Genomic DNA, 25149 nt, shown 5'->3' on the forward strand with positions numbered 1-25149 from the left:
TAGGGATGAGGACAAGGCACCATGTGCGTTAACATGGGTTACCCTCAGAGGCTTGGTCAGTGCTTCTCAATGACTTCTAGCCAACTTCTAGCCCAGGATAGTACCATATAGAGACCCTGGATACCCGCACCCCCAAGAACTACAGCCCCACAATACCTTGTGAGAAGGCTATTTAACATGAAGGTAAAAAGAAACCACTACACAACTGCTTTTCCATTATAAAAATTTATCAAGGGAATAATTTGAGTTTTTAGAGGCTTGGTTTAGCAAGGTAAAAGAAGACTATAAACTATTAAAACACTTTAAATTCTTTTTAACCTATCAAGCAGGATCTAAATGAAATAAATCCTCCATTACCTTAGGAAAGAAACTATTTTTCCAAATCCATAAAGTTCATTTCCAAGCTATGCTCTTATCTTTACTGCCTTGTAACCCTAATGAGAACTAAACCTCACCAGCGATGGCTCCGCTGGAAGTCAAAGTAGGAAGAATAGGTTAATATCCGGACACTGATGAAGACTCTTGAGCCAAAAGCAGAGTCTGTGTATGTAATGTGACCATACAATTTATTATCCAACCAGGATACTTTTGAGAATGAAAGAGGGTTTGTTAATCACTCAAGAATAAAAGGCATAAAATGAGACATATGGCCACCCTAATGATAAGGCAGTTTGGGAAACTACATTTCTCAGTATGCCTTGTCCCTTGAAAGTCAAAAAGCTTGACTGGCACAAAGCACCCTGGGACCTATAGTTAGCACCATTTAACAGGTAACCAGTATAGGGCTGGGTTCTGACATGGAGACTCCTCCTTCCATGGGACATTTAATCAGACACAGGACACAACACCTGAGGTGAAATTTCAATGGATATTAAGTCTAGGGTAGAGCTTCTCTCTCCCCAACAATTCTAGCTTCCAAAGAAATGGAGTCAGTAGAGCTATCCATTAGTCCACTGCCCTGTTTCTCCTGGCTGCTGCATCTGCCTCCCCACATCACCAGCGTCCCCACTGCCGCTAGTCTTTTGGGGGATTCTGGGCCAGGTGCTGTTCCCACTCGACTTCAACCAATTTGTACAGCTCCATGGTGGCCTGGGCATCTTCCACAGAGGAATGTCCGCTTTTCCCAACCTGAACAAGGGTAGAAAAAGACAAAAGCTTGAAGCCATAAGCTGTTTCTTCCCTTCCCAACTGACTTTCTGCATTCCTTCTCCTATTCCTGCCACATAGTTTCTTCCACAATTAGTGGGCTACAAAGACACAACTTTGGTGGCACCCTACTCCTTATCTAACTTCAGGGGTTTAACTCTTAGGAAATCTTTGCTACTGTTTATCTCAATCCTTCCTGCAGCGATACGTGTAAGCCATATTATTTTAAAGTTCTGTAGAAACAGAACATATCAGATCAAAGACAGGCCTTCTAAGTCTTCTACCATCCCCAGTTCCTTAACTGTGCTCTATATGACATGTGTCCACACCTTCCTGCCAGGTAAGCCACCTCCTCCTGGAATGCCAAGCATGTGAATTATATATATGAGTGATCCTTTGATCCACTACATGACCCCAACTACCTGCTTTCTTCCTTTCTTAGTTATGGTTTTATACCCATTTAGGACTTTTCTCCTTTTTCAAAGCAGCCTTTGGAACATCCTTGTGAGGCTGAGAACAGGAATTATTATCCCTGTATTCAGATGGAGAGAGACTACTGGGCCCCTCAGCCCAAAGCTCTTCCAATCAGTGTAGCCTGCCTGGATTCTACAACCAGAGGGCTTCTGGGGTCAGAGCCTGGAGAGAGACAGCAACAAGAACTTCTACCATGCCAAAGATGGGGGTTAGGGGCATGGCGGCTGACACATGAGAAAAGGCTACCTGGATGTCCCGGTTCAGCAGCTTCTTGGTGAGATGCTTCAGAGACATGGTGGCATTCTCCGGGCAGTCAGCCTTCCGGTTGAGTGGGGGGATATGGGAGGTGTCACGGGTAAGGGACTTGGGGTGAAAGTATTGAAGGGCTTTGAAGTCGTTATGGACGGCATGCCCCACAACTATCTTCCCTGTGAGTATCTTCAAGATCTGGAACAAGCATGGAACAGGAAGTGGTGAGGACAACTGAAAGGTGGAACCCACGTATTCTGAAAGCCCACCATGGCCATCACTCCTTCGGGGTTCTTTTCACCGATTCCTACCTGCCTCATCCATGAAATGCCCTCTACCACAAGTATTCTTTCTACTGAAATCCATCTTCTTCTTCTCCATTAGTAGGTAATTTCCATGGTGTAACCCTGTTTGGACTCACATTGTAACCCTGTTTGGCTCCTTAGCTTCTCATTAGTCTCTGTCCCAGTGACAGATTTGCTTTCAATCCTAAATCATTCTCACATTTGAGATGTTCATGTAACTATCTAGTTCAGTTCTGGCTTGCTACCTGAAGCCTTTTAACTGTTATTAATATCATTATCCTGACCTTAGACACATGGCTGGGACCTATGGAATCAAAAATGGGCTCCAGGGAGGTAACAGAAGCCCCAAATTATATGCAAATAGATGTGTATGGTTATTGTTGGGGGAAGAGCATCTATGGCTTTCATCAAATTCTCAAAAGATCTACAAGTCATAAAAGATTAAGAATCACCTATAAGCCTGGGCAGTGGCTCATGCCAGTAATTCTAGCACTCTGGGAGGTCAAAGTGGGAGGATCGATTGAAGTCAGGAGTTTGAGACCAGCCTCAACAAGAGCTAGATCTCATCTCTATTAAAAATAGAAAAAAATTAGCCGGGCATGGAGGTGCACACCTGTAGTCCCAGCTACTCAGGAAACTGAGGCAGGAGGATCACTTGAGCCCAGGAGTTCGAGGTAGCAGTGAGCTATGATCACTCCACTACACTCTAGCCAGGGCAACAGAGTGAGACTGTCTCAAAAAAGAGAATCATTTATAGACTAAAGTTGCAGAAAAAACCTTATTCATACGAGTCTTATAACCAAAAGAAAATAACTTATCATTTGTTATTTTTTTCATTTTTAAAAGAGATAGGGTGTTGCTCTGTTGCCCAGGCTGGAGTGCACTGGCGTAATCATAGCTCACTGAAGCTTTGAACTCCTAGGCTTAAGTGAGGGTCTTTTTTTTTTGAGATGTGGTGTCTTGCTATATTGTCCAGGCTGGCCTCAAGCAATCCTTCCACCTGAGCCTACTGAGTAGCTGAGACTACAGGCAAGTGTCACCATGCCCAGCCATCTCAGGATCCTTTTTTTTTTTTAAAACAATTTTTTAAAAACACGTTTATTGGCCAGGCGCGGTGGCTCACGCTTGTAATCCTAGCACTCTGGGAGGCCGAGGCGGGCGGATTGCTCAAGGTCAGGAGTTCAAAACCAGCCTGAGCAAGAGCGAGACCCCGTCTCTACTATAAAAAATAGAAAGATTAATTGGCCAACTAATATATATATAAAATTAGCCGGGCATGGTGGCGCATGCCTGTAGTCCCAGCAACTCGGGAGGCTGAGGCAGTAGGATCGCTTAAGCCCAGGAGTTTGAGGTTGCTGTGAGCTAGGCTGACGCCACGGCACTCACTCTAACCTAGGCAAGAAAGCGAGACTCTGTCTCAAAAAAAAAAAAAACACGTTTATTTATTATTTAGTTACAATAGAGACATGGTCACACTCTTTCTCAGGCTGGTCTCTAACTCTGGAGCTCAAATAATCTGCCCAGCTTAGCCTCCTAGAGTGCTAGGATTACAGGTGTGAGCCACCAAGCCGGTCCCATGTCAGGATCTTAAAGCATGAAGACATATTACCAGTGAGGACTACCGAAGAATATGCCACCAGCTCTGAAGGCCAATCCCAAAATGAAGTTCCAAACAGGTTGTAAACAAAAGCAATAGTCCTGCATGGCCTGCCAAGGGGACCCCTTTGAAGTGGTCAGATTCACTGGGATATAGCTTAATCTCATAACCCTAGCTCGGGCACTGGGGAAGTGCTTTCTGATGAAAACCAGATGTAGGTGCTCCTGACTTCACATACAGTTTTACTGTCCATCATCACCTTTATTTTTTATTAACCTTAACACATAACCCTCATTAAAGCTAAGCAGATTTGCTGTCTCAGACCCATCCCATCTTCTACCTCGGCCAAGTCTTTACTTAGCTATGCCCTTTGTGCACAGGATGTTCTTCAACTCTTTCTTCCAAGTATTTTCTAATAATCAGCCGCTTCACATATGATGAACCTCCTCCAAATGACTTTAGCATATAAGACATTATTAGAGCAGAGTGTGTCTACAGAAGGCTGAGTGTGGACCTGAAATTGCAATGACATGGACCAACGGCGCCCTCTGGCGGCCTCCCAAGCGGCAGGCTCCCCTCTGGCGGCCTCCCAAGCGGCAGGCTCCCCTCTGGCTCTCCTTCACTTCCTCTTCACCTCTCCCAGTTCACCCTCCTTCCCTGTTCATTCATTGTGCTCCCAATATTCAGCACAGGGCTAGCTAGAATGAGTGAGATGAGAACCTGACATGGCCACCCTGTCTTTTATGCCCTTCACTGCCAGATCTCTGTCCTAGTTACACAAATATGCTCCACTTGTCAACTTTCTGGCCTCTCCTACCACCAACTTTCCACATTTGCAACAGGCTACTTTCTGCTGAGGGGGAGAGAAGCTCTCTCCACCTCTTTCCTCTTAACCTTAGGTCCTAATTCTACAAGGCATTCCCAAATTGAACCTTTTCCCCTGACACTCATGCCTGCTGCTCTGTCCAGTTTCATCACTGGCTATTATTTCTCTGTGCAGATTCCCAGTTCCCCAGATTAGGATCCCACTTGGGACCTAAAACAGGTCTTGACTAATGAAGTTTATGATACCAGCTAATTGTATTTTCCTGATTTTCACCACTTTTTACCCCAACAGGACTTCTTCATCAACTGATATTGTCCCTCCCTCCACAAACCTTTGGTACCTTCTGAAAGTGATATCCTTTGCTGAAATATGACTTGGACCTCTCTTGACCCACCTTACTGCCACCATCATGCTCTATGCTTCTCACCTGGCCTCGAGCAATCTTGAAGGGTGTGGCATTCACCATGTGCTGTTTCCGGATACCACTCCATCTGGTCCGGTAGTCCACAATGTGGCAGGGTGGAAGGATGTACTCATCATAAAGCACATCTCCGTTGTAGTTGACAATGCTACATCGAGCCAAGGAACTAATATGCCCCTTGGGTCCTGTGCCCACCATCTCACAGTCAATTGCCACCATCTTCCCTGGCGGCTTCTGGGATGCTCCAGAGCATTTATTCTCTGAGTGAACTTGTGTGGAGTTCTGTGGAACATTCTCCTGAGGAGAATTCTTCTGAGAGGATTTCTTCTGAGGGGCCTTCTTCTGGGAGCGGGTTGGGTGGCTCTTAATCTTTGGAAGGGCACTCTGGAACTCCCCCAGCAAATCTACTTTAGCTATAACAGAATCAGCCTTCTTTGAAGGGGCAGGGGTCAGCCAAGACACTGCAGCTTTCTTGTCCATGGCCTGTTCTGACCCACTGGTGGAGGCAGCTGTCTTCTTCTTTTTGGGAAAGGGAGGGATCTTCCAAGTGCCATCCCCCCTAGGAGTTTCCCCTTTCTTTGGAGGTTCTGAGTGCAACTTGGGTGCTTTGCTAGGGGGCTGGTTCTTTTTACTCAGAAAGCCTCTCCGTTCCAAGAGCCGCCGCCTCTTGACAAAATTTCGGTGCTTGGCATTTCCTTCTAATGCCTTTTTGGGAGGAGGTTCCCCAAAGTCCAGATTGAGGAGTAATGTAGACATGTGGACAGCAGGTGGTGGAAAGGCAGTTGGAAAGAGTAGCTTATAGATAAAAGAAGGATGGGGGACTCATTCTCTGCTGAATCCCAATGTCCCACATGTGGAGGTCTGCAGTACACCCTGGAGAAGAAAGTGATCCTGGTAATTGAGCCTTTAAGTCTGGGAGAAAAATGAGATAAGACCAATCTCTATAGAGTTTAAGGGAGGAAAGACATCAGAGCAGTCTCTCAGAAAGAGGAGAAATGAAAACGTAACATGAAATGATGGAAAGACCACTGGTGTGAGCCAGGAACCCTGGATTGTGGAGAAGCCTCACAATTAACCAGCCATATGGTCTTAGGAAGGTCATTCCCCATCTCTAAGTCTCAATCTCATTTGTAAATTGAAGGTGCTGGAAGTCCCATCGAGCTCGGAACTCTGAGTCTAGGAAGCCAGAACAGGTGAGCTCTAATACTCTGCCTGCAAAGGGAACATCTAAGCATGCTAGAAAGCAATGAGAGGTATGGTGTAGATGAACTCTGGATTAGCCTGGCATCCGCAGGGCGGGCCCCACGAATAAAGATACAAATCCAGCTATCCCTTTCCCTCGGCTCCAGGTTGGGAGTGGGAGGCATCTCCACATGCATCTCACCCAAGTCCTTCTTTCAAGCAAGGACCTTTGACACTTCCTATCAGCTGAAGGAGGAATCGAAGCTCGGGGTAACCCACTTCAAAAAGCACACTTCGCCTCCGCGGTGGAGACCGTCCCTCCATGCTCACAAACCTACCTCCTAGATGGGCCCCTCTAAGACCGGAAGCGTCCGGAGCCGGATGCGGAAATCGGGGCGCGACGACGAAGCCCGGGACGGCAGGCGCGCGGGTTAGAACGCGCCGGAGGGCGGCGCGCCCGCGCCCGCAGCGCCCCTACCTCAGGTAGAGAGGCCAATGATTCCGAATGTGTAAGGAGCGGCAGCGGCGGCGGAGGTGGGGGCGGCGTGGGTGGGGGCGGGGGCGGGATGCGCTCCCCGGCCCCTCTAGCCCCGTGGAGGTACAACTCGAAGGTGTGGGGAGGCCGCGACAAACCGGAAAAAAGGCAGTGCACCGGATACCCCGGGCCTCACTTCCGGGAGAAGAGGAAGGAGTGTATGGGAGGGGGCGGGACCTGGAACTTGGCCCGCCCCTCTCCTTGAGCTTGGCGCTGCGGCAGGGTTCTGTGGCGTCACTGCACTGTCATCCTGTCCCACCTGTCTCCGACGCTGACACCTTCGCCTGTGAGACGTCGCGACCTGTGACGTCAGGGGGCACCTCAGATCTTTAACTCCAGAATGGGATCCCGGAAAGGCAGCGTCGGGCACCGAACTCAAAATTCTTTTTTCCCGTTCCTCCTGCAGAGCTGAGCCTAGCCCGGGTCCTGGACCTGTGTAGTACTGACCCTGGATTTCTCCTCACCTCATTCTCGCTCCCTGCACTACCTGCTGGACCTCGGAATGCCGGGCATCTCCGCCCGGGGTCTTTCTCACGAGGAGAGGAGGCAGCTAGCTGTTAACCTCACCCGTGTGCTGGCGCTCTACCGTTCCATCCTGGACGCCTACATCATCGTGAGGCCACAGGGGTGTGGGCTGGGTAACCCTGGTCGTGGGCTGGCTAGGGAGAGAATCTGGAGATTTAGTCTGTGATCTCTTTTCTTCTATAAATTTCAGTCTTTTATACAAAAAGGGATTAAAACAGGGGTGATCCCTTTTTTTTTTAAGCTGACATAAAAACATTGATGTTTCTATTATCTAGATTGTTCTGGTAACCTTTCTAAATCCAAGGTAATAAAACACATGGACGTTTGAGCCGTGCCGCCAACTACGTTGAACTTTTTTAGTAGGAATTATTCATTCATCCAAGCTTTGAATAAATTCCTGGTTTTGTGGTGTAGTGGATGGCTCTAGCTTTGGAATCTGACAGACTTGAACTAGTCCTGCTTCCCCTGCTGTGTTAACCTTAGGCTTCTCCCCTGCCCCACTTCTAGTCCTGGTTTCCTCAGCTATAAAATGGATCCCAGGCCAGGCACTGTGGCTCATGTCTGTAATCCTAGCACTCTGTAATCCTAGCACTCAGGGATAGCCAGTTGTACCAGGGGGTGGGGTTAGGGGAGGGGGAAGGAAGTTCAAGAGTAGACTGAGCAAGAGTGATACCTCTTCTCTACAAAAAAATAGAAAAATTAGCTGGGCTCAGTGGCATGTGCCTGTAGTCCCAGCTGTTGAAGGAGGAGAAGGAGGAGCCTTCTCCTAATGACTGACCCAGAGACCAGGCAAGGGAGAAAACAAGCGTTTATTCACCGGTGAGGCTCAGAGGACAGAGTCCAAATTCTGAGCCCCGAACAAAGACTGTAATAATCCTTTATACATTTTTAGGAAGGGTGAGGAGCTCAGTTACAATGTAGTTGTCTCTATTCATAGTGGGGGCAGGATCTTGAGCAGGCAGTGGTCAGTCATGCATGTTGGCCTTGAATTCTTAATCTTTCTGGTGCAGGCCTGTTCTTTGTAAGCAAGTAAGTTAAAGAAGTCATAAAGCAAATTAGCAGTTTTACAACCTTAGTTTCTGGTACAGAGTTCCTATAGAATTTCTACCTGCTTTCTTTCTTTTCTGTGTCACGGCTGGGGACCCCTACCACATTCCCCCTTTTGAGACTCTTATTTTAAGCTGTCTCACTTTCAAATTTCTCATTTTCTTCTATGTCGGCTAGTAATATTTGCCCAGGATAAGGAGGAGGGGCCCGAAAGAACTATGTTTAGTAAGGGCAGTTTCTGTTAGTTTTTGAGTTAATTCTCAGGTGCAAGAGATAATATAGCATTTTACTAAGATAAGTACTCCTATACCTATAGTAAGTGAAGTTAATATAGAGGTCATAAGTCCTAATTATTTTTTAAACCATCTTTCCATCTAATCTCTGATGGGATCTTCTATACTAGAATTTTTAGCTCATTTATTGGCAAGAGTGGTTAGTCCTTGGACTAACCACTATTGGCTTTCGCGATGGTGCCATCAGGGGCTGTGTTTTAAGGAATATAGGTGCAACACTGTCCTCCAATCATTACACAGATACCTCCTTTTTCTGCCAAGATTATGTCTAGAGCTAAACTGTTTTCCCAAGCCATTCTGTTAGTTGGGTCCAATTGTTTAGTAATACCCTTAATGGCATCTCTAGTGTAATTAACAAATCTCTGTTGGTTATAGAAGATGTAATTTATCTAGTCTACGTTTTTATTAACAGTGACTCACCAAAATAGGAAAGATTTAAAACCTGTGGCTATCCTATCTGATTTTAAGCCTTGGACTCATTTGGCACTCCTCGTGGTACCCCAGTAGTATCTAGATGTATATGTGGGTCAAAGGATCCTCCCAGCATTCATCGGACATCTCTCTTGTGTTGGGAGTGAGAGTATAGTTGAGATAGGTTATGAGGATGGAATGCCAGGGTAAAAGGGATAACCAGTTGTCCTGGGGCACAAGTGCCACTCGAGTTCTCTTGAAGAGCCTCAAATAGGTGATGTCCACAATACCACCATATGTTGGCTGGTGGGATGAATAAAGCAGCTTGGTTGGCTAATGAGGAGAATTCTCGCTTTTCATTGCACCCGGTCACATTTCCAACTGAGGCTAAGTTCTCCCACTTAGAGAGGCAGGAGGTGAAATTAGCCCCTGCCGCAGGTGGTGTCATGTCTCTTGGGGGGCTGACCCACAGAGCCCTTAGTTACCAGGAATATCAAGGATAGTGAGGTGCAGGATGCATTTCTCCCAGCCTCAGAGTCTTGGAACAAAGCAACCATGCATGTCATTCCCACTGGGTCTGTGGATCAGCCTAAAGGAAAAGGAACGATCTGAGCTTCCGGTCTTCCTGTCACGCAAGTGTAGCAGTCGCTCTTGTTTAAAGTGCAGACAGAATATTTGATCCATTCCATCCAGGCATTTGCATCCTGGTAACCTGTTTCTGTGGCTAGTGTCTGTTTTAGAGCTTTAATCTTCACTAGTTTTTTTTTTTTTGAGACAGAGTCTTACTTTGTTGCCCAGGCTAGAGTGAGTGCCGTGGCGTCAGCCTGGTTCACAGCAACCTCAATCTCCGGGGCTCAGCGATCCTACTGCCTCAGCCTCCCGAGTAGCTGGGACTACAGGCATGTGCCACCATGCCCGGCTAATTTTTTGTATATATATTTTTAGTTGGTCAATTAATTTATTTCTATTTTTGGTAGAGACGGGGTCTCGCTCAGGCTGGTTTCGATCTCCTGACCTTGAGCAATCCACCCGCCTCGGCCTCCCAAAGTGCTAGGATTACAGGCGTGAGCCACCACGCCCGGCCTTCCACTAGTTTTTTTTTTTTTTTTTTTTTTTTTGAGACAGAGTCTCACTTTGTTGTCCAGGCTAGAGTGAGTGCCGTGGAGTCAGCCTAGCTCACAGCAACCTCAAACTCCTGGGCTTGAGTGATCCTCCTGCCTCAGCCTCCCGAGTAGCTGGGACTACAGGCATGCGCCACCATGCCCAGCTAATTTTTTATATACATATCAGTTGGCCAATTAATTTCTTTCTATTTATAGTAGAGACGGGGTCTCGCTCTTGCTCAGGCTGGTTTTGAACTCCTGACCTTGAGCAATCCGCCCGCCTCAGCCTCCCAAGAGCTAGGATTACAGGCGTGAGCCACCACGCCCAGCCCTAATTTTCACTATTGGGTCACTATTGTGATTACAGATTTATCTTTATTCTTTTGGGGCTTGGGGGCCTCTGTGCTTGTAGGCACAAAGCGAGTCTCATTCTGGGGTTCAAGGAACTGTAGCTTAAATTTCCCAATGGGATCTTTGCCTGATACATCAGCCTCTAGACTATAGACTCTGGACAGTATGGGGGTGTGGTCTAGAGTGGTAGGGACGTTAACAGTTACATGTACTGGGTTACACCACACGGGCTGAGAATCTGGAGCTGAAGTTCCCAGGGTGAAGTGTGACTTAGGTTTTAATGTAGGGCATCCAGAAATGGAGGTCCAACCCTGAAATTGGGTGGTCTACAAGACGTCAGTCTAGGACTGGCATGGCTGGCCATAGATTTTAGGGCAACCCCCTTCTTTACTAGTTAGATGGGGCCTATCTTCATCTGCATAGTTTCCAACCACAGACCCATCTGTAGTGAAAGGACAAAGATATTTGTCAACTGAGGAAAGTTGTCTCTGATTTTGTAGGGAGTCACAGGTTAACACTTGACAGGTATCAAAACTGACTATTAGTGAGGAAGAAGATCTAGTTACAAGTTACATTAATAATAATTAGCCCTTCGGCTATATGTTTTCCAAAATGATGGAATAGAACTATCTCTAATAACCGTAATCCCAGTCCACTGATTCCTAAGGGAATCATTATATGTGTCTTCATCAGGGGCATCCTCAGGCTTCGGCTGTGCGTAGACCAGTCAGCTTCCGGGATGTGACTGGAGCAGGGGTAGACAAGCGAGCTCTTCCTCTTCAGGCACACCAGTACCAAAATTATTGATACCCATTGCCCTGAGTCAGTTTAAAATAGTCTATTTGAAGGTCCTCGAAGGGTGTAGCACCTACTGTCTGAATTCCGGGAGGCGTGGCTGGGCCTTGTTTGGTGTTTTGTTGGCTGCAAATGGTGCAACAAGAGCTTGTGTTCTTAGCCAAAGCAGGGAGGTGTTAGATGTAAAAGTATCTTCCCAAAAGTTTTTCTGTAGCTTCTTGCCCAAGATAAGTGGCCTCATAGGCTGTTTTCACTATATTTGGCTTGAGGAGGTAAGGCACAGCTATTCGTCCATCAGGAAGAATCATCCATCCTGTTTCGTCTGTCGCAGCCCCTTCTCATTTTAATCATTCCTACTCTAGGGGCGAGTATTTGGGGATTTCTTCATTTGGAAGCCACGGCAGTAAGGGTGCCATCAGCCCTTTTGTTGTCTCTGACTCCCGGGTAGCTGCCTTCTTTGCCTCATCATCAGCCTTAGCATTTCCCAAAGCCTCCAAGCTAGATCCCTTCTGATGTCCCTTGTAATGTATGACTGCCACCTTCTTAGGTTCCCAGATAGCCTCTAATAGCCTTAATATTTCTTTTGGATGTTTGAACTCTTTTTCCCCTGCATTTAAGAGTCCCCTCTCTCGGCCAGGTGCAGTGGCTCACGCCTGTAATCCTAGCACTCTGGGAGGCCGAGATAGGTAGATCGTTTGAGCTCAGGAGTTTGAGACCAGCCTAAGCAAGAGCGAGGCCCCGTCTCTACTAAAAATAGAAAGAAATGGGCTGGACAACTAAAAATATATACATAGAAAAAATTAGCCAGGCATGGTGGTGCATGCCTGTAGTCCCAGCTACTTGTGAAGCTGAGGCAGGAGGATCGCTTGAGCCTAGGAGTTTGAGGTTGCTGTGAGCAAGTCCCCTCTCTTGATATAGTGCCCCATGTACATATAATGTCAAAAAGGCATATGTAGAGTCTGTATAGATGTTTACCGCCTTCTCTTTTCCAGTCTTGAGCCCTTGTGAGGGCAATGAGTCAATGAGTTCAGCTTTCAGTGCAGAAGTGCTGACTGTCAGGGATTGGGCTCTAGCACCTCATCCTGAGTGACCACTGCATACCCAGCCCTCCAGGTTCCGTCAGAACTCACAGAACTGTTCCCATCTACAAATGTCTCTAGGTCTGGGTTTGAGTAGGGGCTGTCCTTTAGTTCAGGTTGCCCGAGTAGATCTGGGTGATGGTTTCTTCACAGTCATGGAGGGGCGGTCCTGGTCCTATGGGGAAGAGGGTATCTGGGTTTAAGTGTTGTCTAGTCCCAAGTATAATTATGGGATTTTCATATAGCAGTTCTTTTTTTTTTTTTTTTTTGAGACAGAGTCTCGCTTTGTTGCCCAGGCTAGAGTGAGTGCCGTGGCGTCAGCCTAGCTCACAGCAACCTCAAACTCCTGGGCTCGAGTGATCCTTCTGCCTCAGCCTCCCGGGTAGCTGGGACTACAGGCATGCGCCACCATGCCCGGCTAATTTTTTATATATATATCAGTTGGCCAATTAATTTCTTTCTATTTTTATGGTAGAGACGGGTCTCGCTCAGGCTGGTTTTGAACTCCTGACCTTGAGCAATCCGCCCGCCTCGGCCTCCCAAGAGCTAGGATTACAGGCGTGAGCCACAGCGCCCGGCCTAGCAGTTCTTGATATTTACTGAGGCGGGAGTTGGTGAGCCAGTGATGGCCTTTGGCATTCATCAGGGTCAGGACCAAGTGAGGCATCCAAATAATCAGTTGTTGACCAAGGGTAAACTTGTCAGCCTTTGGGCAAGCAGAGCGGTGGCAGCTAGTGCCTGCAAACATGGAGGCCACCCTGCAGCTATTCCGTCCAGTTGTTTTGACAGGTATGCTACCAGTCTCTCCCAGGACCCAAGTCTCTGTATTAATATTCTCACTGCTATATTGTGTCTCTCTGATACGTAAAGGTAGAATGGTTTTTCTAAATTAGGTAGCCCTAGTGCAGGTGCTTCCTGGATGTTCCCTTTGAGTTTGAGGAAAGTGTTATAGTGTTTGTTTTTCCAATGAAAGATTCCTTTTCTCCCCCCTTTGTCACTTCATAGTGGGACTTAGTAATACCTGCGAAGTTGGGGATCCAAATGTGACAAAATCCAATGGCTCCTAGGAATTCTCTTAGCTTACGTCGGGAGGTGGGCTCAGGGATAAACTGTACGGCCTCTTTTTGTCTGCTCCCTAAGAGTCTTTCTCCCTTCTGGAGCTGGAACCCTAAATATCTTACAGTTTGTAGGCAAATGTGGGCTTTCTTTTTGGAAACCTCATATCCACATTGGTCCAAATGTTTGAGGACATCCATGCTTTTGGCACACCCCTCCAGGTCTTCATGTCCAAGTAACAGATCATCCACATACTGGAGCAGGACACAGCCAAGTGAGGCTGATGGGAAAGTCTGCAGATCTCATGCTAGGGCTTCTCTGAAGATAGTGGGGGCATTTTTGAATCCCTGGGGAAGTTGTGTCCAGGTGTACTGGCTCTTGGTCCCCATCCTCGGATCTTCCCATTCAAAAGCAAACAGTTCTTGGCTCACAGTAGCTACCTGGATGCTGAAGAATGCATCTTTTAAATCTAAACAAGTGGGAGGCTGTGACATGTAGATCACTCAAGGTCAGGAGTTTGAAACCAGCCTGATCAAGAGCGAGACCCCATCTCTACTAAAAAAAGTAGAAAGAAATTAATTGGCCAACTAAAAATACATAGAAAAAATTAGCCAAGCATGGTGGCACATGCCTGTAGTCCCAGCTACTTGGGAGGCTGAGGCAGAAGAATTGCTTGAGCCTGGGAGTTTGAGGTTGCTGTGAGTTAGGCTGATGCCACAGCACTCTAGCCTGGGCAACAGAGGGAGACTTTGTCTAAAAAAAAAAAAAAAAAAAAAAATCTAAACAAGTGAACCCCAGGTTGTGGAGGTAGATAAGAGGCTAAGCAGCATGTAGGGGTTTGGGACAGTTGGGTGTAGGGTGACAGTAGCTTGGTTTATAACCTGGAAGTCTTGTACTGGCTGATAATCTTGGGTCCCTGTTTTTTTACCGGCAGAAGTGGGATGTTCCACAGCAATTGGCAGGGTACTATGATGCCGTTGTCCTGTAGTCTCTGTAGATTAATCCCCTCTAAGGCTTCTCGAGGGATTGGATACTGGCAGAGGTGCAAGGGGAGTGCATTTGGCCAGAGTTTGATGACCACCGGCTCTTGATGTGTTGCTAACCCTGGAGGATTGTCCTCAGTCCAGACTGTTTTTTGGGGTTTTTTTTGAGATAGAGTCTCACTTTGTTGCCCAGGCTAGAGTGAGTGCCGTGGCGTCAGCCTAGCTCACAGCAACCTCAAACTCCTGGACTCAAGCAATCCTTCTGCCTCAGCCTCCCAAGTAGCTGGGACTACAGGCATGCAACACCATGCCCGGCTAATTTTTTGTATATATATTTTTAGTTGGTCAATTAATTTCTTTCTATTTTTAGTAGAGACGGGGTCTCGCTCAGGATGGTTTCGAACTCCCAACCTCGAGCAATCCGTCCGCCTCGGCCTCCCAGAGTGCTAGGATTACAGGCGTGAGCCACCGCGCCCAGCCGATGTCTATTTTTTGATCTGTCAAGGGGGCCACGGGGCTAGTCACTACTGAATGTGTAGTCCTGGTGCCCACAGGGAATTGGATGTCTCTGCCCCCTACATTCATCCTGACCATGGGCTCCTCGGGGGCAGGTGTGGAGCCTGGCGTCACTTAGTCCTCCAACAGAAAAGTCTGGATTGCATAGAGGAGGAACTCAGGGTTTTCTCCATGAGGCCTCTATGGCTATTGTTTCTGATTCTTTCAGTTTTGGATATATTTTTTTCCAGTATCTAGTCTTTTCACAAAAGGCACACTGATTTCTTTGTAACTCAGTTTGGTTCCTGGTTTCCCTCATCCCTGGTTTCCCTGTCAGATTTGCCTTTGGTGGGTTCCCAAGGTTCCCTGTAAGGCAGCAGTGCACAGGTCAGCCTTTTTTCTTATTTTTCTCTCGGCCTCCCTCTCTCTTCTGCTCAACATCTCTGTTCACAAAGACCTTGTTTGCGACCTCTAAGAGCTGAGTGGCATTCATCCCAGCAAACCCTTCTAGCTTCTGGAGCTTGTGGCATATGTCACCTGCACTCTGACTCACGAAAGCAATGTTGATCATTAGCCAATTTTCGGGGTCAAGGGGAGTTTATGTTCGATAGGCCTCACACAGTCTCTCATAGAAGGATCCGGACTCTCATCTGGCCTCTGTAGTATCTCAGTGACCTTGGCTACGTTTGTGGCCTGATGCCCTGCTTTGCGGATGCCTTGTAAGAGGGCCTCCCTACAGGCCACGAGCTATCTCATGTCATCAGAATTGTTTGGGTCCCAACTTGGCTCTTTTGCTGGGGGTCGTCTCTGAGCATAAGCCTCGGGGTTTAGGGTCCCCACAGGGGCATTTTCTTCTACCCACTTAGTGGCAGCCTGTAAGATATGCTGCCGTTCATCTGTGTTAAAAAGGGTCAGAAGGAGCTGTCTGCAGTCCACCCATGTTGGGTTATGGGTTTGGAAGATAGACTGCACCAAATCTATCATCCCCTGGGGTCTCTCAGTATAGGATGGGGTGTGATGTTTTAAATTCAACAGATCAGTAGTTGTGAAGGGTTGATAAACCAAGGTGTGGTGACCTAGTTGAATCTGACTGTCTTCTCCCACCTGTCCGGGACCTCTGACCTCCCTCAAGGGATATTGACCTTGCAGATTGACTCCTGGGGTGTAGGGTGAGAGTACTGGTGGACTAGGGGGTTCCTCTGGGAGGAGGCGTCAGCATCAGTAGTCTCAAGCCATCGCCAGTAGAGAAGGGCAGAGTTTCTGGACTTAAGGAAGACTGTTCCCCAGGCCCCTCAGGGCTCTTGACTGCTATGCCGTCTGCTATGCCAGTGGAGTATGCTTGGACTATAAAGCTGACAGGCGTGAAGTGATCCTTTGAGTTCAAGAGGAAAGGGATAATACCACCTGCTGTTTGCTGCTTCAGTTTTCCTCTTATAGTACCATCATTGTAATAAACTAACTTTTCTTCCCCACCCAGAGATGGCTTTTCTAATACAGTTTAATCAAAGGAACTGAAAAAAAAAAAAAAGGTCTGGGGTCCGAACTTATCTCCAGTGAGGTGGCCTGAGAAGAGGCCAGAGAGGTCGGCTGCTTGGGTGGCTGACGTTGGTGTCCCTGAGCATATGGTGGAGGCAAATCGTGGCCGAGGTCCTCCGGGTCTCCTACCAGGATGGGTGGGCCCAAGGCCCCTTTTACTGGCCCTCTAGAGTCCCTAGTTAGCTTTCCTCTCTTTCCTTTCTTTGCTACTAGCACATGTGAAATGGGACCCCTAAGCCAACTCGGGGGGTTCAGTACTAGTTGTAACCAAGTATCAATATAGGGGAATTGGTCGGGGTGACCTGGGTTCCCTGTCACTACCGTCCACACTGCCCGAGTGATATCCTCATCTAGGGTGCCCTCTATTGGCCACTCCACTCCAAAGTAGGCCATTCTGATTCACACAGTGCCCTCAGCATGGGGGCCGTCATCTTGACCCCATAGTCCCCAGTAAATCCTTTCTTAAAGTTCTTAATCATGATCTCTAAGAGTGTGTGTTTTCCCTGACTTTCACCCATAGTTCCTGAGGTCTGGCTTTCACTGGGGTGCCTCAACACAAAGAGAAAGACAACTTCTGCTTCCTTTATCTCCAGCCAGTCCTCTTGTGAGGATATTTCAGGCCCCTCGTAGAATCAGCAGGCTGGTGATCCCAGTTATCACGTTCATGCTGCCCTAACCAGTATGAGGTGGCCCTGGAACCTTGGATCAGAACTCAACACTCACTTCCGCCTTATGGAGGGGAGGTCGGACCCCACTCCGCTCTGTGTCTCTCTCATTTACACTTCACGCATTCCCAAACCTAGTGGGGCTCGCTTTCTCAGGGAGTTTCTCGAGGAGTCCACGGGGTCCATCAGGGCCTCCTTCTGTTCAGTGGAATGGGTCTAAGGCCTGGGGCTCCCTACTGTGGTTCAGATGTCTGCCTGCCGTTGAGCCTTCTTCCTGTCCTGGTCTGAGCCCAGACTGGGTATTTCCTGCGGAGCCTCCCGTTGTCATGGTGAGACTCCCACTTGGAGGCAATGGCAGGCCTCCAGAGCCCTCAGTGGCAAGTGTCACCTGGGGTGGAACCCGGGACCCCCATGGTGCAGCCTAGGGGCAGGCAAGGCGTCCTGGGTCATGTCAACCAAAATCACTCCTGGCTCTCTGGCTAAAATGTTGCAGGAGGAGAAGGAGCCTTCTCCTAATGACTGACCCAGAGACTAGGCGAGGGAAAAGATAAGTGTTTATTCACTGGTGAGGTTCAGAGGACAGGGTCCAAATTCTGTGCCCCAAACAAAGACTGTAACAGTCCTTTATACATTTTTTAGGAAGGATGAGGGGCACAGTTACAATGTAGTTATCTCTATCCCTAGTGGGGGCAGGATCTTGAGCAGGCAGTGGTCAGGCATGCACGTCCGCCTTGCATTCTTATCTTTCCGGTGCAGGCCTGTTCTTTGTAAGTAAGTTAAAGCAGTCATAAAGCAAGTTAGCAGTTTTACAACCTTAGTTTCTGGTACAGAGTTCCCATAGAATTTCTACCTGTTTTCTTTCTTTTCTGTTTCACAGGAGCTAGGGATCCCTACCACACAGCTACTTGGGAGGCTGAGGCAGAAGGATCCCTTGAGCCCAGGAGTGTGAGGTTGCAGTGAGCTATGATGATTCCACTGCACTCTATCCTAGTCTGAACAATCATGGTGAAGAATAAATGAAATAATGAGTAAATGGCACCACCATCCATTGAATTGTGCAGATCCCAAACCAGAAGTCATCCTTGATTCAGCTCTGTCCTTCACTGATCCACAATCCAATTCTTCAACAAATCCTCTTGGCTCTACCTTTAGAATAGATCCCAAATTCATCCATTTGTCTCCATCTCCATTGCTACCACCCTGAGCCAAGCCACCATTATCTCTCTTCTGAACCACTTCCTAAATGATGTCTCTGTGTTTATTTTTGCCCTTCTATAACCAGTTCTTCACTGAGCAGCCAGATGGATATCTTTGAAATATAAATATCTTTAAAATATAAATCTGATCATGATCTCACTCCCTTGTTTTCTAGGGGCATTGATGGAATCCTAACTCTTTATCATTACTTATAATGCCCGGCACGGTCTGACCCCTACTGCCTCTTCCACATTTCTCTATGCTGTACCTACACTGGCCTGGTTTCCATTCCAGAAACACTGCAGGCATTTGGGCCTTTGCACTGAAATGCTTTTCTTTCACAGAAAGACAATAGCAGAATGGTTAGGACCAAGAACTGTAGAGTAAAATTGGTTTCAAATCTGTTTGCTACTTACCAGCTTTTTAACATGGGCAAGTTACTTAATTGCTGTGCCTCAGTTTCTTCCTCTTGAAAATGGGGGATAAAAATAGTACCTACCTCATAGGGTTGTTTTAAGTGCATTAATACATCTCAAATGTTTATAACAGTGCCTGGCATAGAAAATATTATATAAATGTTTGCTATTACCTTTTTTCTTTACATGCCTCATTCCTGTTCATCATTCGTCTCACCTCAATTGTCAACTCCTCAGACAAGTCTTTCCTCATCACCCTATCTAAAGTAGTCCTCTCCCAAAGTCTCTATTATATTACTGTTTCATTGGTGTTTTATTGTCCATGTGGCATTTGATATTATCTGAAATTTTTTTTTAATGAAAACTCTACATGAGTAAGAATCTTGTCTCTCTGGTTCACTGTTGTATCCACTGAGCCTAGAATAGAGCTTGGTGTATAACCAAAACAAAGCCTCAGAAATTGTGATGAAGAAATGAATGAATAAAAATACACAATATTGTATATCTGGAACATATAAGGACAGGTTACTAAGTGGTAATATACCAATATTGTGCGTCAGTCACTCTGGTAATTGTTAGGGATGCAGATGTGAAGAAGACAGCATCCCTTAAGTTTACTTGAATAGAGAAAACAGACACAAATAATTGGGAAAATTGCTAAACGGAAAGGTGTGTCCAGAATGCAATCTGGGCTCCAAGGAAGCCGAGGTCAGCCACCTGAGGGTTGGGGAGGCTGGAGCAGGCTTCAGAGAAGAGCTGACTAATGTAATTATTGGGAATGAAAGGAAAAAAAAGAGGAGCTGACTTGGATGAGTAGCAGGAACCTGCTGGTTGCAGCCAGTGGCCTTGTGTGGCAGCAATGCTGGGAAGAAGCGGGCAATGAGATGTGGAATTGATAATGGGACAGGAAAGAATGGGAATGGTAGTACCCTCCTGATTGCTTCTCCTCTTCTGCAGGAATTTTTCACAGACAACCTATGGGACACACTCCCTAACTCATGGCAGGAAGCGTTGGATGGACTGAACCCACCACAGCTGGCTACACTGCTGCTGGGGAAGCCTGGGGAAGGGGAGGTGGTAAGGTATGGGCTAGGGGGGCCCTGTGCTGGGGAACTCCAGGCACTGAGCCTGCAGCAAGCTATTGCTCAGAGTCTTACAAGGTCTTCCTGGGCCCCGGGTTGTAAACTGGTGTGTTCAGGATGCGATGGGACTGTTCACTAGAGGCCCCGGGCCGGACTGTCTCAGGTACAGGTCAGTGTGGCCACTCACCCTGCTGGCCCTGAAGTCCACGGCCTATGCCCTGGCCTTTACCCGGACGCCTGGCTTTCATACCCCCTCGGAGTTCCTGGAGAACCCCAGCCAGAGCTCCCGACTAACAGCTCCTTTCCGGAAACATGTCAGGCCCAAGAAGCAGCATGAGATCCGGAGGCTGGGAGAGGTGAGGCAATGACTGGAGGTGGTGTCTGAGAGCCTAGGGACCTTTTAAGCTTGTGGGTTGTGAATATTTGTGCCCCTTACATCACATGCAGGACCAAAGGCCCTAGAGGGTCACATACCTTGGCAGACACTATAATCATGTGCCGATGCTGGGGTTTCTTAAAAATCCTTTTGTGGGCCGGGCGTGGTGGCTCACGCCTGTAATCCTAGCTCTCTGGAAGGCCGAGGTGGGTGGATTGCTCGAGGTCAGGAGTTCGAAACCAGCCTGAGCAAGAGTGAGACCCAGTCTCTACTATAAATAGAAATAAATTAATTGGCTAACTAACATATCTAGAAAAAAAAAATTAGCCAAGCATGGTGGCACATTCCTGTAGTCCCAGCTACTCGGGAGGCTGAGGCAGGAGGATTGCTTGAGCCCAGGAGTTTGAGGTTGCTGTGAGCTAGGCTTATGCCAAGGCACTCACTCTAGCCTGAGCAACAAAGTGATACTCTGTCTCAAAAAAAAAAAAAAAAAAAAAATCCTTTTGTGGGGTTGGGTGGCAATTAAATCTGTGTCATGACCCTATTCCTGTTCTCACATCTCCATAGTCTGCTCATGGCTTCACAACAGGGCTCTGTGGGGGAGATTCAGTCACTGACCTGAAGAGCAAAGACAGTGGCCTAAAACCTGGGGTCAGCACCCACCCTTATCCCCATTTGGTTTCCACATCTGGGGCATCTTCTGTCCATCTTCTGTTGTCTTCAGCTCCATTAGCCTCATAATGGGTGATTGCCCCAGGCATCAAGAACCAGTGGCCAGGAGACCTTTGTTCCCTTCTCTTTCAGTTGGTGAAGAAGCTGAGTAACCTCATAGGCTGTACCCAGGTTGTGGACGTGGGCTCAGGCCAGGTGAGCCAGACCCCTAACATGCTGTTTATTTGAGTCATGGGGATAAAACAGTGGGAGGTCAGGTTATCAGGCCACAGGCCCAGGGAGGCAGGTGCTGAAAAGTGGAGGAACCAGGCAGGCTAGAACTTAAGCCTTTTATGAGACACCCAGGTGCCCAGGCCACTGACAAGGAGGGTGACAGTGGGTAGGGCACTGAACAGAGCTGACTCCGTCTTTCCTATCATGACTCCAGGGTCATCTCTCCCGCTTCATGTCTCTGGGGCTGGGGCTGATGGTGAAGAGCATTGAGGGGGATCAGAGACTGGTGGAGAGAGCCAAGCGTCTGGACCAGGAGCTCCTGCAGGCTCTGAAGAAGGAAGAGAGGAGGAACCCACAGGTAGGCCGCCCTTCCTGCAGCCTGCACTGCAGGAGCAGGCTCTGCATGGCTGGAGTTGGGCAGAGGTTGAATTCCCTCTTTATAGTGTCTTAGCTTAAGATGATGTGGTCCCCATTTCTGTTACCTCTTTCCCAAGGTTCCCCACTTCGCCAGTGCTTCCCCACATCTCAAAGGCACTTTCTAGTTACAAAGTGCATTCCACACTGATGTGTACTTCTTACAACTTGGGAAGTGGCCAGTCAGATATTAAAGTCATTGCAAATAAGAAAACTGGGCCAGGCATGGTGGCTCATGCCCGTAATCCTAGCACTCTGGGAGGCCAAGGCGGGTGGATCGCTCAAGGTCAGGAGTTCAAAACCAGCCTGAGCAAGAGCAAGAACCCATCTCTACTAAAAATAGAAAGAAATTAATTGGCCAACTAAAAATATATAGAAAAAGTTAGCTGGGCATGGTGACGCGTGCCTGTAGTCCCAGCTACTTGGGAGGCTGAGGCAGCAGGATCGCTTGAGCCCAGGAGTTTGAGGTTGCTGTGAGCTAGGCTGACGCTACGGCACTCACTCTAGCCTGGGCAACAAAGTGAGACTCTGTCTCAAAAAAAAAAAAAAAAAAAGAAAAGAAAAGAAAACTGGATCTCAAAGATGAAAAAATTTACAAAGTTAATAATGATAGACCCAGAATTTATCCTATCTCCTGATTCATGGTCCAGCGCTCTCTTGTGCCCTAGCTTCTCTCCCATGGTCCTCCTTGGGAAGTAACACAGAGGACAGATCTCTTCCTATGGCCTGAGGTGGCTGGGGGACAACAGACAGACTTTCCGTCTGCCTTTGTCCTTTCCTGCCTTCACAGATGGTGCAAACTGGCCCTCGGCACTCCCCACACCATGTGGTTAGGTGGGTAGACCCCACGGCCCTGTGTGAGGAGCTTCTGCTTCCACTGGAGAACCCACGTGGGGGCGGCGCCCGCTTGCTGCTAACAGGCCTCCACGCCTGTGGGGATCTGAGCGTTGCCTTGCTGAGGCACTTCTCCTGCTGCCCTGAGGTGGTGGCCCTGGCCTCAGTGGGCTGCTGCTACATGAAGCTGAGTGACCCTGGCGGCTACCCACTGAGTCAGTGGGTGGCTGGGCTGCCTGGCCATGAACTATCCTACAGGCTTCGAGAGGGGGCCTGCCATGCCCTGGAGGAGTACGCTGAGCGGCTACAGAAGGCTGGCCCTGGCCTCCGAACTCACTGCTACCGTGCAGCACTGGAGACAGTCATCCGACGTGCCCAGCCTGAGCTCCGTCGGCCCGGCGTGCAGGGGATCCCTCGGGTCCACGAGCTCAAGATTGAAGAGTGAGGTTGGGGGATGGGGGGGGGGAAGATCACCAACTAGAGATCTGATTCTGCTCCCACCCTCACTTGTTAGCATGGCCTAAAGAAAATCTAAATGTGGGAAGAGGAATGATTTGGGGTTCTCTGACCAGGGCAACTTCTCAAATATTTCTTTATTTTAAAAAAATGTTTTTAGCCGGGCGAGGTGGCTCATGCCTGTAATCCTAGCACTCTGGGAGGCTGAGGCGGGCGGATTGCTCGAGGTCAGGAGTTTGAAACCAGCCTGAGCGAGACCCCGTCTCTACTATAAATAGAAAGAAATTAATTGGCCAACTAATATATATATAAAAAAAAATTAGCCGGGCATGGTGGCACATGCCTGTAGTCCCAGCTACTTGGGAGGCTGAGGGAGCAGGATTGCTTGAGCCCAGGAGTTTGAGGTTGCTGTGAGCTAGGCTGACGCCATGGCACTCACTCTAGCCTGGGCAACAAGCGAGACTCTGTCTCAAAAAAAAAAAAAAAAATGTTTTTGTATAACATAGCATTGGAAGGCAAAAAAATTTTTTTAGGGACAGGGTCTTGCTGTGTCACCCAGGGTGGAGTGCAGTGGCGTGATCATAGCTCACTGCAGCCTTGAAATCCTGGGCTCAAGTGATTTTCCTGCCTCAGCCTCGTGAGTAGCTGGGACTACAGGTGTGTACCCCCATTCCCAGCTAATTTAAAAAAAAATTTTTTTTAGAGAACAGGTCTTGCAATCCTCCTGCCTCAGCCTGGCAAAGCACTGGGATTACAGGCATGAGGCACTCAGCCTGGCCTACAAAAATTTATTTAAGAGGGAGTTGTCCCTCTTTTATCAGGAGACCATCAAAGAAATATAAATTTTTTTAAATGCTAAAAATATGGCAAAACAATTGGATGGCAGATTAATTTTTAGATTGATTTGCTATTAGCCCATAGCTAGAGAAATATTTAAAAACACATGAGGTTCAGGTGTCAGTAGCGCCAAAAAAAAAAAGAAATGAGATGTTAAATATTTTTAAAAAACGCATATGAGGGTAGAAAACCAAGCAAAGTTGGAATCAAATTAGGAACAGGCAAAGTTTAAGTGGGAGGTGGAGGTTCCTAAAACCAACTGAGTGCTGTCTGTGGCTTATCCCACAGATACGTGCAGCGGGGGCTACAGCGTGTGGGGCTAGACCCCCAGCTACCACTGAATCTGGCTGCTCTCCAGGCCCACCAGGCCCAGGAGAACCGTGTGGTGGCCTTCTTCAGCCTGGCCCTACTGCTGGCCCCACTGGTGGAGACATTGATTCTATTGGACCGGCTGCTCTACCTTCAGGAGCAAGGTAAGGATAACCTATAGCAGAGACTCAGGGCCAGAAAGGCTAGAGTTCTAGGGCTCTTCCTTCAAGTCCCAGCCCCCACATCTGCTGTGCCTGGTTCATCTCTGTTGTGATTCTTGGACCCCTGCTTTAGAGTCACCAGTGGGGTGGGAGTAGGCAATTTGTAAAAAAGTATAGATTCTCAGCCGGGTGCGGTGGCTCATGCCTGTAATCCTAGCACTCTGGGAGGCCAAGGCGGGCGGATTGCTCGTCGTCAGGAGTTCGAAACCAGCCTGAGCAAGAGCGAGACCCCGTCTCTACTATAAGTAGAAAGAAATTTAATTGGCCAACTAATATATATAGAAAAAAAAAATCAGTGGGTCATGGTGGCGCATGCCTGTCGTCCCAGCTACTCGGGAGGCTGAGGCAGTAGGATCGCTTCAACCCAGAAGTTTGAGGTTGCTGTGAGCTAGGCTGACGCCACGGCACTCACTCTAGCCTGGGCAACAAAGTGAGACTCTGTCTCAAAAAAAAAAGTATAGATTCTCACCAAATCAGCCTCTGCTGGTGGATCCCTAAGGTGCATTTTAAGCGTGTTTCCCAGGTACTGAGAAGGTCTAATATGTGAGGACTGCCTCCCAAGTCAGTCCCAAGTCTTCCTCATGGACAGCAGGGTCTCGTTAGTTCCCCTAGAGCTTCCCCCATGGGGAAAAGGGGGTATACCTACAGGCTATGTAAGAAGTAGCTGAGTGAGAGTTTGGTTCATATCTTCCCTTCTGATTAGCCTTGCTTTTCTCCTAGGCTTCCATGCTGAGCTCCTGCCCATCTTTAGCCCTGAACTCTCTCCCAGAAACCTGGTTCTGGTGGCTACCAAGATGCCCCTGGGTCAGGCCTTCTCTGCTCTGGAGACTGAAGATAGCTGACACAGCCTGAGTAAGGGCACATCTCAGACCCCATCTGAAACCACCCAGATACCATAGTGTAGCACAGTACACCTTACCCAGAGAACCAGCATCCTGCATCCTCCAGAATCCTGGTTCCCCACAAGCCTTCAGTGTCATACCTTTTCCCTCCATGTGGTATGTAATATTGTATAAAGTTTTATTTTTTATTTATCAAAAAACAGAAA

The 25149-nt window shown here is 47.9% G+C and overlaps 2 protein-coding genes across 6 annotated transcripts; one reads left to right on the plus strand and one right to left on the minus strand.

The window, feature by feature from the left end:
• Positions 1–209: 209 nt before the first annotated feature.
• Positions 210–6676, minus strand: ISG20L2 (interferon stimulated exonuclease gene 20 like 2). 2 transcript variants are annotated; one of them, XM_012767693.2, is made up of 4 exons: positions 6539–6676; positions 5025–5891; positions 1867–2067; positions 210–1128 (listed from the first exon to the last, which is right to left on the minus strand). In XM_012767693.2, exons 2-4 carry the CDS (start codon positions 5772–5774, stop codon positions 1015–1017), a joined length of 1065 nt encoding a protein of 354 aa, XP_012623147.1. In that variant the 5' UTR covers positions 5775–5891; positions 6539–6676; the 3' UTR covers positions 210–1014. The 2 variants fall into 2 exon arrangements, with proteins under 2 accessions (XP_012623147.1, XP_012623149.1); XM_012767695.2 differs by having other exon boundaries at positions 5025–5930; positions 6539–6664.
• METTL25B (methyltransferase like 25B) lies at positions 6585–25149 on the plus strand. Of its 4 annotated transcripts, XM_076000249.1 has the most exons (10): positions 6600–6709; positions 7142–7348; positions 19645–19769; positions 19933–20125; positions 20950–21012; positions 21245–21388; positions 22235–22278; positions 22537–22719; positions 23860–24044; positions 24822–25149. In XM_076000249.1, exons 2-10 carry the CDS (start codon positions 7238–7240, stop codon positions 24941–24943), a joined length of 1170 nt encoding a protein of 389 aa, XP_075856364.1. In that variant the 5' UTR covers positions 6600–6709; positions 7142–7237; the 3' UTR covers positions 24944–25149. The 4 variants fall into 4 exon arrangements, with proteins under 4 accessions (XP_075856362.1, XP_075856364.1, XP_075856361.1 ...); XM_076000247.1 differs by having other exon boundaries at positions 6585–6683; positions 22235–22719; XM_076000246.1 differs by having other exon boundaries at positions 22235–22719.

Source organism: Microcebus murinus, chromosome 2, assembly GCF_040939455.1.
Source record: "Microcebus murinus isolate Inina chromosome 2, M.murinus_Inina_mat1.0, whole genome shotgun sequence".
NCBI lineage: Eukaryota > Metazoa > Chordata > Mammalia > Primates > Cheirogaleidae > Microcebus > Microcebus murinus.